The sequence below is a fragment of the Hoplias malabaricus genome, chromosome 2 (genome assembly GCF_029633855.1).
Source record: "Hoplias malabaricus isolate fHopMal1 chromosome 2, fHopMal1.hap1, whole genome shotgun sequence".
Lineage (NCBI taxonomy): Eukaryota > Metazoa > Chordata > Actinopteri > Characiformes > Erythrinidae > Hoplias > Hoplias malabaricus.
In genome coordinates, this window is record NC_089801.1 from 79,200,798 (window position 1) to 79,216,929 (window position 16,132).

The window sequence follows — 16,132 nt, forward strand, 5'->3', positions numbered from 1 at the left end:
CAGCCTCACCGACTACAAACATGCCTTATCTAAAGCCAAATCACAGTACATCTCTTCCCTTATAGAAAACAACAAAGACAACCTTAGAGTCCTTTTTAGCACTGTATCAACTCTAATTGGCAACAAAAAGGAAATCAACCCCGTTGTCCCCTCTGATTTCTGTAGCAATGACTTTATGAGTTTTTTTAATTATAAAATTAATTGCATTCGCCACAAAATCCAAAATCAGTCCAAAGTAACATCGGCTTTTGTTGATGAACCCCCCGCCAGCTCTGAGGTGCACTTAGACTACTTGAATTCTGTCGATGTAAATGACTTGCTTAGATAAATTAGCTCATCTAAATCAACTTCATGCTTACTGGATCCTGTACCAACACAATTACTTAAAAAATTTTTACCTAAAGTCATTAGACCATTGCTCACAATAATAAACTCATCCCTCAACATTGGATATGTACCAAAACCTCTGAAACTAGCGGTAATCAGCCAATTATTAAAAAAACCCCTCTTGTACTCGCAAACTACAGGCCAATATCAAACCTCCCTTTTATTGCTAAGATTCTAGAAAAAGTCGTGTCACAGCAGTTGTGCTCTTACCTACAAAACAATGACATTCATGACATTTTCCAGTCTGGATTTAGACCAAATCACAGCACAGAAACGGCTCTGACAAGAGTTAATAATGACTTACTCCTTTCACATGATAAGGGCTATATCTCTATTCTGGTGCTGCTTGACCTTAGTGCAGCGTTTAATACCATCGATCATGTGATGCTTCTTGATAGGCTGGAAAATCTGGTAGGAATAAAAGGATCTGCCCTCTCTTGGTTCAGATCTTATTTATGTGATCGTTATCAATTTGTTTATCTGAATAATAAATCCTCTAATCATACTTTAGTTAAATATGGTGTTCCACAAGGATCAGTGCTTGGCCCTGTATTGTTCACACTCTACATGCTGCCACTGGGTCGACTAATCCGTAAGCATGGGATTCAATTCCACTGTTACGCTGATGACACACAACTGTATATATCAGCCAAACCTAATGATGTTGCTTGTCTACGTAAAATGTCTAACTGAAATTAAAGACTGGATGATGCAAAATTTTCTTATGTTAAATTCTGATACAACTGAAGTCTTGTTACTAGGTACAGATACTCAGATACATTCACTCAGAAATGCTGCTATTAATCTTGATAATTCAACAGTAAAACACAGTACCATCATTAAAAACTTAGGGGTAGCTTCAGTTAGTTCAAAATGCAGCAGCCAAGGTGCTCACTAGAGCTAGAAAATTCGAACATATCACCCTGGTTCTCTCGTCCCTACACTGGCTACCCGTAAAATTTCGCATTGACTATAAAATACTCCTCTTAGCTTATAAACCTCTAAATGGTTTAGGCCCACAGTATCTTACTTCTCATACCTTATTGCCCATCACGTACACTTTGTTCACAGGATGCCCATCTACTCTTAGTTACTCGCATTAAGAAAAACACTGCAGGAGGAAGAGCCTTTTCTCACAAAGCTCCTCAACTCTGGAATAGCCTCCGGTTACTGTTCGGGGCTCAGACACACTCTCAATCTTTAAATCTAGATTTAAAACCTACCTTTTCAAACAAGCTTTTGGTTAATCATTCACTTTCAGGTTACTCCTTCTCTATTAGTGTTTTGAGCTGGTTTTCATATTATCACTGTTCTGTATTAACCCTGTCATACGACCATAGCTAGAGCTTTTTTAGTTAGCTTTCTAGTAACCGCCAACACGCTGTCTGTCGCTGGGTTCTCTTGCCTGACCCGTGGAAGCTTTTTTCACAGGACAAATTTGCCCGTTCTTTACCATGACCCTACTAACCTCTGTATTTTTATTTGTTCCCTTTGTCTGGTTTTCTTTCTCCCGTCTCTCTCATGCTTTGAGATGTCCTGCTGCTCTCCAGGTGTTGCCCTGATCCAGCCCCTGTGTATCCTGTACAAGATCCTGGCCTTGTCTCATCTATAATATCATGCTGTTTTATCTCAGATTAACTCTGCACCTACTTTTAACTCACACAGAATCCCTGATCACCTTCTCCTTCCTCAGACTCATACATCACTAATATACTACATTTATATTACTATAACCCCTTCATCTGTCATCATTCCACTTTTACTTTTGTTCTGTTTTCTGTTGTGTCTCCGGTGTCGACCCGAGGAGGATGGATTCCCCGTATGAGTCTTGGTTCTTTTCAAGGTTTCTTCCTCGTTTGCTGAGGGAGTTTTTCCTTGCCACTGTTGCCCCTGGCTCGCTTATAGGAGGCTTGGACCCGGATCTGACAACCTTTTGTTGTGAAAAGCACTATATAAATAAAATTTGATTTTATTTGAACCACGTGTGTTAGCAGGATTATGCATCGGTGCATTCGGGTAGCCGCCTAGTGGAGGAAATTAGAACTACATACAAAACACTAAACTACAGGCATACTAGACTTGAAGGATGAAAACAGGTAAATGAACAGTCTTTTGTACATGCTGCAGTGAAGGGCAATGAAACTCCGCCACTGAACTGATTTAGTCTGGAGAAATTCTTATGAAAAGACTTTTCTTTCCTAACATTTACTTCTGTAAAACTTGTTTATCTTCGTGTAATGTTTCAGAAAACTGCTCTGAATGTTTTTGACAGAAATGTACAGCATTTGAAAAGGACTGTGTTTCTGAGTTTTCATTATGTTTCTGTAAACAATGGGAGAGGGAGCATTTACACAACACTTCATTTATTTACTCTTTTCAGGCACTAGATTAACTCCCAGATCCATGTGGAAGACCTCAGTAAATTGTGTTGATGAGAACATTCAGTAAAATGCCCCATTTGATAAAAATAATATAAGAACATAGTAACCATGTGCTGTGTGTAAAATATAAAGTGAATCATGAAGCTGAAGCAGCAGAGCCACGCCGTCAGACCTCCACAATCTGATATTTCACACTTTCAAACATTTCTGTCAGAAATTAAAAGATAAAAAGCGTGTCTTACCTGAGTATCTCCACTGTACTGTTTGAACTCTTCAGTCCGTCAGAGATCAGCTTCACTTCTGATTCCTGCAGCTCAGTGTGATTGAGGTCCAGCTCTTTCAGGGAGGAGTTTGGTGATTTCAGAGCAGAGAAGTGAACTTCACAGGAATTCATGGTGAGTTTATACACATTCAGTCTGCAAAGCAAAGTAAATGCAGCACAGTTCAAACAGAATGTGGATTTCAGACTCAGAATCAGTTTAATGAGATTAATGAGTAAAATAATACTTTCCATTATTTACATTATTCAGAGGGGCATTAATAACAGACTCAGTCTGAACATTTTTTCTGAAATGAGGGGTAGTGAGGGGGGAACAGAGGAGGAGGAGTAAGAATGGGTGGTGGAGTAGTGAGGGGGACACAGAGGAACTGAGGAAGACAGAGAGCAGCACAAATGCGTAGAAGTGTCCCAAATGAAAAACAGGACTGAGAGGATAGATGAGGCAAGTTATTAACCAAAGCAACTGAGAGAAAGTGTGACATTGTTTTCCTGTTTCCTTGTCTCTGTCTGTCTCTACAGTGTAGGACGTTGTCCAGGACAGATCACAAAACATAATCACAAGTACCTCACTGGCTTAAACAGAGACCACTGTCCTTCAGCTGTTCTGAAACTGGGAGCTCGAATCCCCAGTGGGTCGCCAAAAAAAGGGAGGGGTCATGAGATGTTTCTCTATATCAAATGGGTTTTTAAATAAATTTTTTAACATTAAAATCTACTGCTTTTTCACTAGTTTTTTCAAAATAAAGACATTTTTAACAGTATTAGATGCTCTAAGGGCTCCATTAGGAGCTGTAGCCAAGATGTTACTGTGTTGTCTCCTTTTGTCCCATCACACTAATACCGGAAGTATGTCACAGCGGCTACTGTGCCGGTACACCCAGCAGAACAGCGGCTACTGTGCCGGTACACACAGCAGAACAGCGGCTACTGTGCCGGTACACAAAGCAGAACAGCGGCTACTGTGCCGGTACACACTGCAGCACAACGGCTATTGTGCCGGTACACCCAGCAGAACAGTGGCTATTGTGCAGGTACACCCAGCAGAACAGCGGCTACTGTCCCGGTACACACTGCAGAGCAATGGCTGCTGTGCCAGTACACCCAGCAGGACAGAGGCTACTGTGTGGGTACACCCACCAGAATAGCAGCTATTGTGCCAGTAGACACTGCAGCACAGTGGCTACTATGCCGGTACACACAGCAGAACAGCGGGCCCTGTGCCGGTAGACACTGCAGCACAGTGGCTACTGTGCCGGTACACCCACCAGAACAGCGGCTATTGTGCCGGTAAACACTGCAGAACAGCGGCTATTGTGCCGGTACACCCAGCAGAGCAGCGGCTATTGTGCCGGTAAACACTGCAGAACAGCGGCTATTGTGCCGGTACACCCAGCAGAACAATGGCTATTGTGCAGGTACACCCAGCAGAACAGCGGCTACTGTCCCGGTACACACTGCAGAGCAGTGGCTACTGTGCCGGTACACCCAGCAGGACAGAGGCTACTGTGTGGGTACACCCACCAGAATAGCAGCTATTGTGCCAGTAGACACTGCAGCACAGTGGCTACTATGCCGGTACGCACAGCAGAACAGCGGGCCCTGTGCCGGTAGACACTGCAGCACAGTGGCTACTGTGCCGGTACACCCACCAGAACAGCGGCTATTGTGCCGGTACACCCAGCAGAACAGCGGCTACTGTACCGGTACACCCACCAGAACAGCGGCTACTGCGCCGGTACACACTGCAGAACAGCGGCTACTGCGCCTGTACACACAGCAGAACAGCGGCTCCTGTGCCGGTACACACAGCAGAACAGTAACTCCTGTGCCGGTACACCCAGCAGAAAAGCGGTTGGTCCGGAGTCTACACGGAATTAATGGGCGCAAGGCAGGACCACACCCAGGAGGGGCGCCATTCCTTTTCAGGTCGAATGTCAATATTATACAAATAATTTTATTTTGTTTGCAATGTAAATTGAGGGGCGGCACGGTTGCGCAGCAGGTAGTGTCACAGTCACACAGCTCCATGGGCCTGGAGGTTGTGGGTTCGATTCCCGCTCCAGGTGACTGTCTGTGAGGAGTTGGTGTGTTCTCCCTGTGTCCGTGTGGGTTTCCTCCGGGTGCTCCGGTTTCCTCCCACAGTCCAAAAACACACGTTGGTAGGGGGATTGGCGACTCAAAAGTGTCCGTAGGTGTCAGTGTGTGAGTGAATGTGTGTGCGTGTGTGTTGCTCTGTGAAAGACTGGCGCCCCCTCCAGGGTGTATTCCCGCCTTGCACCCAATGATTTCAGGTAGGCTCTGGACCCACTGCGACCCTGAACTGGATAAGCGGTTATAGATAATGAATGAATGAAAGAATGAATGTAAATTGGAGTTGTTTATGGCGACCTTTACAGCGACATTTATAACAGACAGATATTGACACTACCATGCAGCTGACTTTCTGGACAGTATCCTTGTGTTTTCCTGCTCTGCTCACTTTTTGTCTCAAGATTATTAACTAACTATATACGTTTAGCTCAAGTGGGAAAACCAAACTAGAGCAGTATGGATTTATCTGTTTCAATGTAGAATTTAAGCCTAAAATTAAGCTTGTGCAGTTGTAGAAGAGCTGAAAATTCCTCATGGATGATGTTAAAGGTATCTGGCTAAATGAGTAATCATGTTTTGTTAAATACCCCCAGGGCTGGGAGTTATGTAAAATTAGTGACATATATTTCGGCTGTTAAAAGGTAATACTGACTTTTTATTATTAATGTGTGTTGACTAGTAAAACATCAGAAAATTCTTGAACTACAAGCTATTTATTTAACATTGTTAAATTGTTTATATAACATATTTTACAAGCCAATATAAAAAAATAAGGAATAGGTATAATAATAATAATAATAATAATAATAATATGTATAAAAATAAGTATTCTCCTTAAAATTACACCTTCAAAAACACTGTGGCGTTGCTACTACAGGCTCTGTACTAATTATTGATCGCAGCAACACCTGGTAGAGACCTGCCCATTGAAGGATGAGTATCCAAAGTATCCAAAGCATCATATGGACTGCCGTCTGTAACTGTAGAACAAAGGGCTGCTGTATGGTCAGTGAAGTTGAGAGAATGGACAGAAATATTGTGGTCAGAATATTATCATATGACTGTGTATTCTAAAATGTAATTTAAACAGCTCTGGCTGACACTGTGTATCAACATTAATCTACTGGGACAGACCAATGTGACATCGATTTACAAAAACAAAATCTCAAACGTAAAAAATCGATAATAAATATATTCAGTACCAAAAATTTCTTTGAAATATATTTGGGACCAACACAGTATGTTCTAAAAAATATATATATAACCAGGATTCCAGCACTCACAATTTTCCCATCTGGAATAACGTAAGATAATTTAGTCTTTCCAAAGTCTGCATCAAAGGATGTGTGTACCGGCACAGGACCCGCTGTTCTACTGTGTGTACCGGCAGAGTAGCCGCTGTTCTGCTGTGTGAACAGGTGTTACACCAAATTCTGTGACCGTCGAGTTCAGTGACCCTAGAAGGAACTATTTCATAGCCTTGATATATAGGGTTTGCGCCCAATGATTCCAGGTAGGCTCTGGACGCACTGCAACCCTGAATTGGATAAGCGGTTACAGATAATGAATGAATGAATGAATGAATGATATATAGGGTCACAATCTCTGACAGCTGCCGTCAGAATATGTGGCCCCCACTGAATCTCCATATAAAATTCATGAACATTCCTGTTTAAGTACATTTATGTAGTTAATATTCAGTGGGGTCACAAATTCTGCCAGCAGCTGTCAAAATTTCTGACCCCTATGCTGGAAATGAAGTAGTGCTCTCTAGGGTCACAAAACACGACGGTCACAGAAATCAGCCACTGTAGCCACTGTTCTGCTGGGTGTACTGGCACAGTAGCCACTGTTCTGCTGGGTGTACCGGCACAGTAGCCGTTGTTCTGCAGTGTGTACCAGCACAGGAGCTGCTGTTCTGCAGTGTGTTCCAGCACAGTAGCCGCTGTGCTGCAGTGTGTACCGGCACAGTAGCCGCTGTGCTGCAGTGTGTACCGCCACAGTAGCCGCTGTTCTGCTGCGTGTACCGGCACAATAGCCGCTGTTCTGCTGTGTGCACCGCCACAGTAGCCGCTGTTCTGCTGGGTGTACCGCCACAGTAGCAGCTGTTCTGCTGGGTATACTGGGACAGCAGCCGCTGTTCTGCTGGGTGTCCCGGCACAGTAGCCGCTGTTCTGCTGTGTCTACCGGCACAGAGCCGCTGTTCTGCTTTTGGTACCGGCACAGTAGACTTTGTTCTGCAGTGTGTACCAGCACAGTAGCCGCGGTGACATACTTACAGTATTAGCGTGACGGAACACATGGGGACAGCACATTAACATCTCAGCTACAGCTGGCTCTAAGGGCGGCACAGTGGAGCAGCAGGTAGTGTTGCAGTCACACAGCTTCAGGGACTTGAAGGATGTGGGTTCAAGTCCTGCTCCGGGTGACTGTGAGGATTGTAGTCTGTTCTTACTCAAAAGTGTCCGTAGGTGTGAGTGTGTGTGTCCCTATGAAGGACTGGCACCTCCTCCAGCGTGTGTTCCTGCTTTAACTTAACCATTATTAATATATACACTCAGCTGTTAATGTAAAACCTCCTTCTAAGAGTAAACAGCCATTCCCTGCCCCATAAATATAAATCATTCTGAATTTCAAACACTTTTAGATAATCTCTGCCCAAATCAAAGACACGCCTTTATTAAATGGTCTCTTCATAAACAGAGCATAGTTTACTGTTTCTTCAAAGCTGAATCGATCAGGAATGAAATCACAGAAATCTCACCTGATTATCTCCAGTGTACAGTGTGAACTCCTCCACTCTTCAGAGACCAGCTTCACTCCTGTATCCTGCAGGTCAGTCTGACTGAGGTCCGGCTCTTTCAGGGGTGAGTTTGGTGAGTTCAGAGCAGAGCAGAGCCTTTCATAGGAATTCAGGGTGAATTTACAGTCTGTGAGTCTGCAAGGTAAAGTAAATACAGGAGAAAGTGAAGTTAAAATAGAGAATGTGAAATTCAGACTCATGTGAATCAGGAATTATGAGATTTTCATACATCAGTATTTCTCCAATATTAATTATTCAGGGGTGTGTACATTATGAGCTCAATCTGAACATTTGTTCTGAATGTTATTCTGAATGTTTTAGTGCTATTTACATTCTATTTCCACATGGAATTTCACTCCAAACTAAACACTCTTCACTCTTCTTTCACAAACAGAAACAGAGTGAGAGTAAACTACAGTCGGCTGGAGCAGGAGAATACACACATAAGAGCAGGGGAGTGAGTGACTGGTCTTAGTCTCACTTTAGCCCAGGGTCTAGTCTCTAGTCCTTCCTTGAACTGATCGTCTTCTGTCGTGTCTTATGTAGTCGTAGTAGTCCCTCTGTTCACAACAGCATTAATATCATTACTTTACTAACTCTGTTAACATCTTCAGTGGGCTGTAGCACATTTCCATTTTCCTTTCACAGATTAACTATGGTGTTGTGCTCTATCACAGCTTTTTAGAGAACTGCAAATGGAGCCCCGACTGTGTTAGGCCTGTGAAGAAATGTGTCAAAAACTGGATACGCGGTTACAGGTAATGAATGAATGAATGTGTCAGGATCGCGGGGACTGATGGAGGCAGACGCACTCACTATAACACAAAATACTTTTATTTATACAAAAGATAACAAAACAATGACAGACAGGATACTTAGACAAAGAGAGCTAATAGACTAGAGACAGAAACCACAAGTTACACAAAGCCCAGGAAAGGAAACACTAACAGACCAGAGAGCGAAATAGACAAACTAAGCACACGCAGCAAAGGAAAAGAAGGAAAAAGACCAGAGAAAGAGAGAGACACAAACCGACTTGATAGGGATGAGAAAGAGGAACCAACAAGACAAACAGACCAAAGACAGACAAGCAAATGAGGAATGTCCAACAAACAAACACAGCGACAAGGGAACTTAAATGCACACCACAGACAAGGAACACCTGGGACAGCTAACGAGAGGACAGGATTACAAATGACACTGATGAGGACACTGACAAGGAGGAGGAACAAAGGCAGGACCAGGGCGGAGACATGAACAATAACAAACCAAGCCATGTGCAATAGCACATGGCGGGGGGAAAAAGGCATGACAGGACAATGGCATGACAGAATGAGTACACAAGGAAAACCTTGTCTCCCTTTTTCCTTTTCTCAATGCATTTAAGGAATGTAGCACGTCACATGTTTAGCATCATCACAGATTTTCTGAAATGCAGCATATTAAGTATTATTATTATTATTATTATTATTATTATTATTATTATTCATTCATTCATTATCTGTAACCGCTTATCCAATTCAGGATCGCAGTGGGTCCAGAGCCTACCTGGAATCATTGGGCGCAAGGAGGGTAATACACCCAGGAGGGGGCGCCAGTCCGTCACAGGGCAACACACTCACACCTAGGGACACTTTTGACTCACCAATCCACCTACTAATGTGTGTTTTTGGACCGTGGACACAGGGAGAACACACCACACTCCTCACAGACGGTCACTAGGAGTGGGACTTGAACCCACAAACTCCAGGTCCCTGCCACACTACCTGCTGCAGTACAATACTGTAAATTATTATTATTATTATTATTATTATTATTATTATTTTTATCACTGGTAAAATGCTGTTACTCTGATTTCTCCTCTGCAGGAATGCTTCTCTGTCTCTGTGCGTGAGAATAATGTTTTCTTTTGGGAATAAATGTAAGTTTACAAATAGTACAAACACAAAGACTAAATTCACTGAATGTTATCCGTGTAAAAACAATGGCCTAAACTTTTTGAGGGCAAACTACAGCCATTCAGAGCAGGAGAATACATTCATTATCCACATGGACATTCATCCAAAATCTCACCTAAGAGTCTCCAGTTTACAGTTTGAACTCTTCAGTGCCTCAGAGATCAGCTTCACTCCTGAATCCTGCAGCTCAGTCTCACTGAACTCCAGCTCTTTCAGGGGTGAGTTTGGTGATTTCAGAACAGAGCAGAGAGTTTCACAGGAATTCATGGTCGGCTTACAACCAGACAATCTGCAACACAATGTAAACACAGTGCATAATACAGTAAAAAACATGAAGGTGAGGAACTGTCTGTTAGTTTGGTTTGTTAGAGCAAATGTGAACGCTTCCTTTTGACACTGGTGCTCACCAAACAAGCAGCAACTCCTTTTTTATTCTGTGCAGTGGAGGAATTTCAGGTGCTGTTTTGACTCCTTTATCCATTTGACCACGTCTTGTTGTGTTTCCAGTTGAAAAAATACCACCAGGTACACAGCCTCGAGAACTGCATTAAGCTCAGCGTGGGGCATTGTTCAGACGACAAAACTAATGTCATACATGCGTCGCTTGCATACGTCATACATCATCGCTGTTTTTAAAATACATATTTGGTTCAGGACCAAACCAGGACTAAAATATAACAATGTATGAATTTACATATTTGGTCCAACCCAAGGAAACTGAACTACAATCTGAACACTCCTTGAAATTCAGTCTCACAGGAATAAAAAATCAAATTTGCTGCTTTTATGAACTTGGGGGATTTGTGTGAGATACAGTGAGAGTGAGAGAAAACAAGAGAAAGACATCAGTCTTATCCATGTTCATCAAACTCCACCTGTTCTGTAATGTCTCATTCATTTTATTTATCACATCCTAATTATACACACAGTGAGGAACTTCTACTCACAGTAAAACAATCTGGAAACTTGTCTCAGTCAACAACAACACTGAAATACATATAAAAAAACATGTAGAAACAACACTCACACGGCCTTTCTGCAGTTGCTCACAGCTGGGATCAGTCTCCAATAACCCTGCTCAGTGGTTTTATACTTCCTCAAGTCCAGTTCATCCAGCACCTCGTCTGAGTTCACGAGCATGTAGGCTAACGCTAAACACTCATCAGCAGACAGTTTCTTATCTGAGTGTTTCTCTGATTTGAGATACTCCTGGATTTTACTGGATAAAGAGGAGTCATTCATTTCAGTGAGACACAGGAAGAGGTTGATAGATCTGTCAGAAGGAAGATCCTCTGATGTTATTATGTATTTGATGTACTGAACTGTTTTCTTGATGCTCTCAGAGCTGCTCACTGTGTGTGTCAGTAGGTCCTGCAGGAGTTGTTGATTGGACTCCAGTGAGATGCCCAACAGAAAACGGAGAAACAGATCCAGGTGTCCAGTCTTACTCTTTAAAGCTGTACGCACAGCTCCCTTCAGCAGCTCGTCCAGTGAAACCCTATGAGACCACTTCCTGGTTTTCAGCTTCAGAAACTTCAGTTCCTCCATGTTGTTGTTCACATAGCAGTGAAACACATAGAAAGCAGCCAGGAACTCCTGATAGCTCAGATGCACAAAGCAGTAAACCTTCCTCTGGTAAAGCACAGACTCCTCCCTAAAGATCTCAGTGCAAATCCCAGAGTACACTGAGGCCTCAGTGACATCAATCCCACACTCTCTCAGGTCGTCTTCATAGAACATCACATTGCCCTTCATCAGCTGTTTGAAAGCCAGTTCAGACAGTTTCAGAAACATGTTCCTGTTGGATCTCAGGAGTTCCTGTAGAGTTCCTCTCTCATCTTCCTCCTCATACTTCTCCTTCCTCATGATTGTCTGAGTGCACAGGAAGTGTGAGTACATTGCAGTCAGAGTTTTAGGGATTTCTGTGGTCCTTTGTTTCATGATTCGCTGAAGCACAGTTGCTGAGATCCAGCAGAAGACTGGAATGTGGCACATGATGTGGAGACTCCTCGTCGTCTTAATGTGGGAGATGACACTGTCGGCTTGGTGTTGGTCACTAATCCTCTTCCTGAAGTACTCCTCCTTCTGTGGATCATTGAATCCCTGGATTTCTGTCACACGGCTGATGTACTGAGGGGGGATCTGATTGGCTGCTGCTGGTCTGGAGGTTATCCAGATGTGAGCAGAGGGAAGCAGGTCTCCTTTGATGAGGTTTGTCATCAACACGTCCACTGAAGACACCTTGGTCACATCTGACACTTTCTCACACTCTGAGAACTTCAGTGGAATTCTGCTTTCATCGAGGCCGTCAAATATGAACACAGTTTTACACACGTCATATTCCTTTGTGTCCAGACCTCGGAGCTCAGGATGGAGGTCACACAGAAGTCCATGAAGACTGTACTGTTTGTCTTTAATCAGGTTCAGCTCTCGGAATGGAAGCACAAACATGAACTCTATATCCTGATTGGCTTTTCCTTCAGCCCAGTCCAGAATGAACTTCTGCACAGAGACAGTTTTTCCAATGCCAGCAATGCCTTTAGTCAGAACGCTTTTAAGTTTTTCCACCTGTGAATCTTCATCTTCTTCTCCTTCTTCACGTCTCACATCTTCATCCATCACAGCTCTGGTGTTGTCTTCTTCCATTTCTCCCATCGTACACTGTACAGGGTTAAATATGTCTAAACAGTTTATTGGTGTATCTGGCAGGTTTTGTTTCCAGGGTTTGTTCTCAATCTGTAAAACTTCATGTTCCTCATTCACTCCTTCCCTCTCTCCCTCGATGATGTAGAGCTGAGTGTAAACCCTGTTCAGGAGGATTTTATTCTCTTGTGTTTTGAATCCCTCAAATAAGCTCTCGTACTTGTTCTTCAGGCTGATTTTGTTTCTCTCTGAGACACTGAGCAGGACGTCATCCACTGGTGTGTATTCATCCAGCTTCATGGACTCCTCCGTGTGTGGAAACTGAACAGAGCCTGTTTTAAACCTCCTTTTGCAGCAGGGACAGGTCAAGTCTCCTGAGTGGACAGACTGGTCCCTAAGGCTCCTGATACACTGTCTACAAAAAGAGTGTCCACAGGTGATAGAGACTGGATCTGTCTGAATCTGCTCACACACTCCACACCTGGAACCATCCTGGAGCAGGACATCCCTCCTAGAGATAGAGAGATAGATGGAGAGAGAGCAAGAGAGAGAGAGAGAGCGAGAGAGAGAGAACACGTAAGAGTGTAAATGAATGTTAGATGAATGTCAGAATCAGAAATGAAATCTAACGGCAACAAAAACACTTTTCTAATATCCAGCTCTCTAGTACCATTTTCACACTCAGAACCCTGAACATGTATTTATTAATGTTATTAATTTCAATAGTAAATATTTAATTAACCGTGACCCTGAAATGGAAAAGCGGAAAAGAAAATGTATGTAATATTTAATTAATAATGCAATGGGCAAACCTATAATCACACCATACAAATGTCTCATGGAATAACACACTCTGAAAACCTATAAAGGGAAAATGTCACTGCTACAATGAAGGTGACCTGTATGTATCAGTAGTCCTCCCACCAGTGGGTATCTGCACATTTAAAATTAATTCCTCATTCAAAGTTTTTTCAAACACATTTCATAGAAAAAATATTAGATTTATGCTGGTAAAATAAAAGCATATTTTATAGGTAAATCAACATTTCAAAATTTGAGTGGAACATATCTATTAGAATCTTCTTAACATTGTAAACACTGTCAGGCATTTGATAAAATCATGTGATCAGTGACTGGGAATTAGTGAGAAAAATTACAAAGTGATATTTGACATGTAAACATTGTACTTTTTGAATGGAATTACTGAAATAAATCAACTGTTTCAAGATATTCTCATTTTATGACCAGCGCCTGTATCTGTGACTTGTGTTTAAATTGTGGATTAACATTTACGCATTTGTAAAGTATTTTGAGACTAATCTCTCTCCATAGTATAATGCCTATATTTATCAATGAGACATTAATTAATAAAAACAAACATGAGTGGTAAATAAACCCTCTTAAATACAGTTTAAACATACATTTTTGTGCAAGTCACAGGGACTAATTTTACACACTAGCTGAGATAACCACATACTGCACCACAGGGTGTCACTGAATATTGAGTTCCAAACGTGTTCAACAAAACATCTAGTCCTTCTCCCAGTCGAACCCAATCTGCTTCTCTCCTTCACTCTACTCTGAACTTTGTAATTCATCTTTATTTTTTTTAAGGTCCGCATCATTCTGTTTCTTTTGGACTGTCTACACTGCTACTTAAAGGAATACAATGTAGGAAATGACTATATGAGTGAGACACATTAAGCAATAAGATCAACACAGTATTTACACCACATTCGTTTTGAAGCAGTGGCCCACCACTGCAAACTGGCTGCTGCCGCTGCTTCCATAGTTTAATGTCAAGAAATCCCAATTACAAATGTCTGCAGGGGGCTTTTAATTTCAAAACAATGGATACAGAAGAGAAAATAGTAAAGTAGTTCAAGTTAAATTTGATGGGATCTACATTTGTAAAGTATATTAGCAAAGTACTGTAAAGCCTTTGTGAAACATTGTGTGATATGTAATAATCTGATACTCAGTGTGATAAATAATGCTGAATGCTGTGTTTTATTCATTTACATTATGCGTGCTGAGTGTAAAAATGAAACAGACTCTGGCATTTATTCTCTAGAATAAACATTGCCACATGACAATACAGCTCAGCTCAACTTCATGCAAATGAGCAGTGACTAGGGCAGCAACTACAAATCAGAAACAAGGTTCTCACGTCCCATTCAATACATGAGTGGAGCTTGGGTCCTACTGAATATATGTTGTTATATAATTAAAAGGAAAGACTATCACAGCAGTCTACATTGACTGAGCTGTACAGTGTCTATAATTATCAGATCGTAAGACACAGGCAACCTGTTTTCTATTCGTTGTAGCTCATAACTTCACTCACTGCCAGCCACAACACTATTCACACTCCTGGAGTTAGTCACTGACAGGTCCAGAGTTCAAACCTGCTGGATATTTGTTTGCAAGTCATCGCCGATCACTCAGAGAGCTCTTGGATCAGGTTTTTCAGAGGTTCACACACAGCGACCGAGTGCAGAGAGAACGCCTCTGACCTGAGTGTTTTCTCCTATTCTCTATTCATAATTACTGCACTTTATTGTTTGCACAAGTGCTGCACCCTGGTCCTGGAAGAACGTTGCTTCATTTCACTATGTACTGGTATATAATTCAAATTTCAATAAAGCCTGATGAGCTTGAAAAGTACTTTCAATCAGAATGTGCACACACAAGATTTCAGTTGATTTCCCTGTCTCTACAAATACTACGAATGTGATGACACTTTTCAATAACAACCATTGTATGGAGTAAGTATGTGTTTCACAAAGCATCAGCGCAGACCACAGTCAGAAGTGAAGATGTGCTGCTGTTTTTGTGTCTCACCTCACATCAGAACAGTGTCTTTCATTACTGAATTTAACAGGTTCATTCATCGAGGAGTTGCTCTCTGTTGACTCACAGCTGGACTCTGGAGATTCTGCTCTGAACGTCTGCTCTCTGAAATAGAAAATGGAGAAAAGAGAAAGAGTCCAGTGTGGATATTTGTTGAAAGCTACAACTGACATTTGGAGATTTTTCTATGAATCAACATCACTGGTGGATATTAGCAGACACTATTAACAAGCCTGAGATTATAACAAGGTTTGGTGTTTTAGATTTGGGTAAATTAATCCAAGGAGCCTGCAGTTCTGAGATCAGTGTTTTTCCTGATACAATTGTTGAAGATTTTTTGACATCCACAGAGATATTTCTGTCACACAGCTCTTAAGCCTGATAACACATCTTGGTCACTGATCTTCAGAAAGACTGAGAATGTATAGCAGGTAGTGTCGCTGTCACACAGTTCCAGGGTCCTGGGGTTGTGGGTTCAAGTCCCACCTCAGGTCACTGTGAGGAGTGTGAAGTGTTATCCAAGTGTCTGCGAAGGTTTCCTCCAGTTGCCCCGGTGCTGTATAAAAGTGTCTATGAGTGTGAATGTGCGAGTGTGTGATGCACTGTCATGGACAGGCCCTCTGATCAGGGTGTGTTCCTGCTCTGTGCCCAGTGATTCTGGGTAGGCTCCTGACCCACTGCAACACTGAACTGGATGAAGCCATTACAGAAAATGAAGGAATGAATGAAAGGAAAC

The 16,132-nt window shown here is 42.2% G+C and overlaps 1 protein-coding gene across 1 annotated transcript in view; it reads right to left on the minus strand.

The window, feature by feature from the left end:
- LOC136678246 (NACHT, LRR and PYD domains-containing protein 12-like) overlaps positions 1–16,132 on the minus strand; it is a 40,974-nt gene that overhangs the window by 20,180 nt on the left and 4,662 nt on the right. The window contains exons 3-6 of the mRNA XM_066656225.1: positions 15,388–15,501; positions 12,563–13,054; positions 10,928–12,502; positions 10,016–10,189 (exon numbers count right to left, since the gene is read on the minus strand). Of these exons, the coding sequence (XP_066512322.1) occupies positions 10,016–10,189; positions 10,928–12,502; positions 12,563–13,054; positions 15,388–15,501 (2,355 nt within the window). The remainder of the gene's footprint in view (positions 1–10,015; positions 10,190–10,927; positions 12,503–12,562; positions 13,055–15,387; positions 15,502–16,132) is intronic.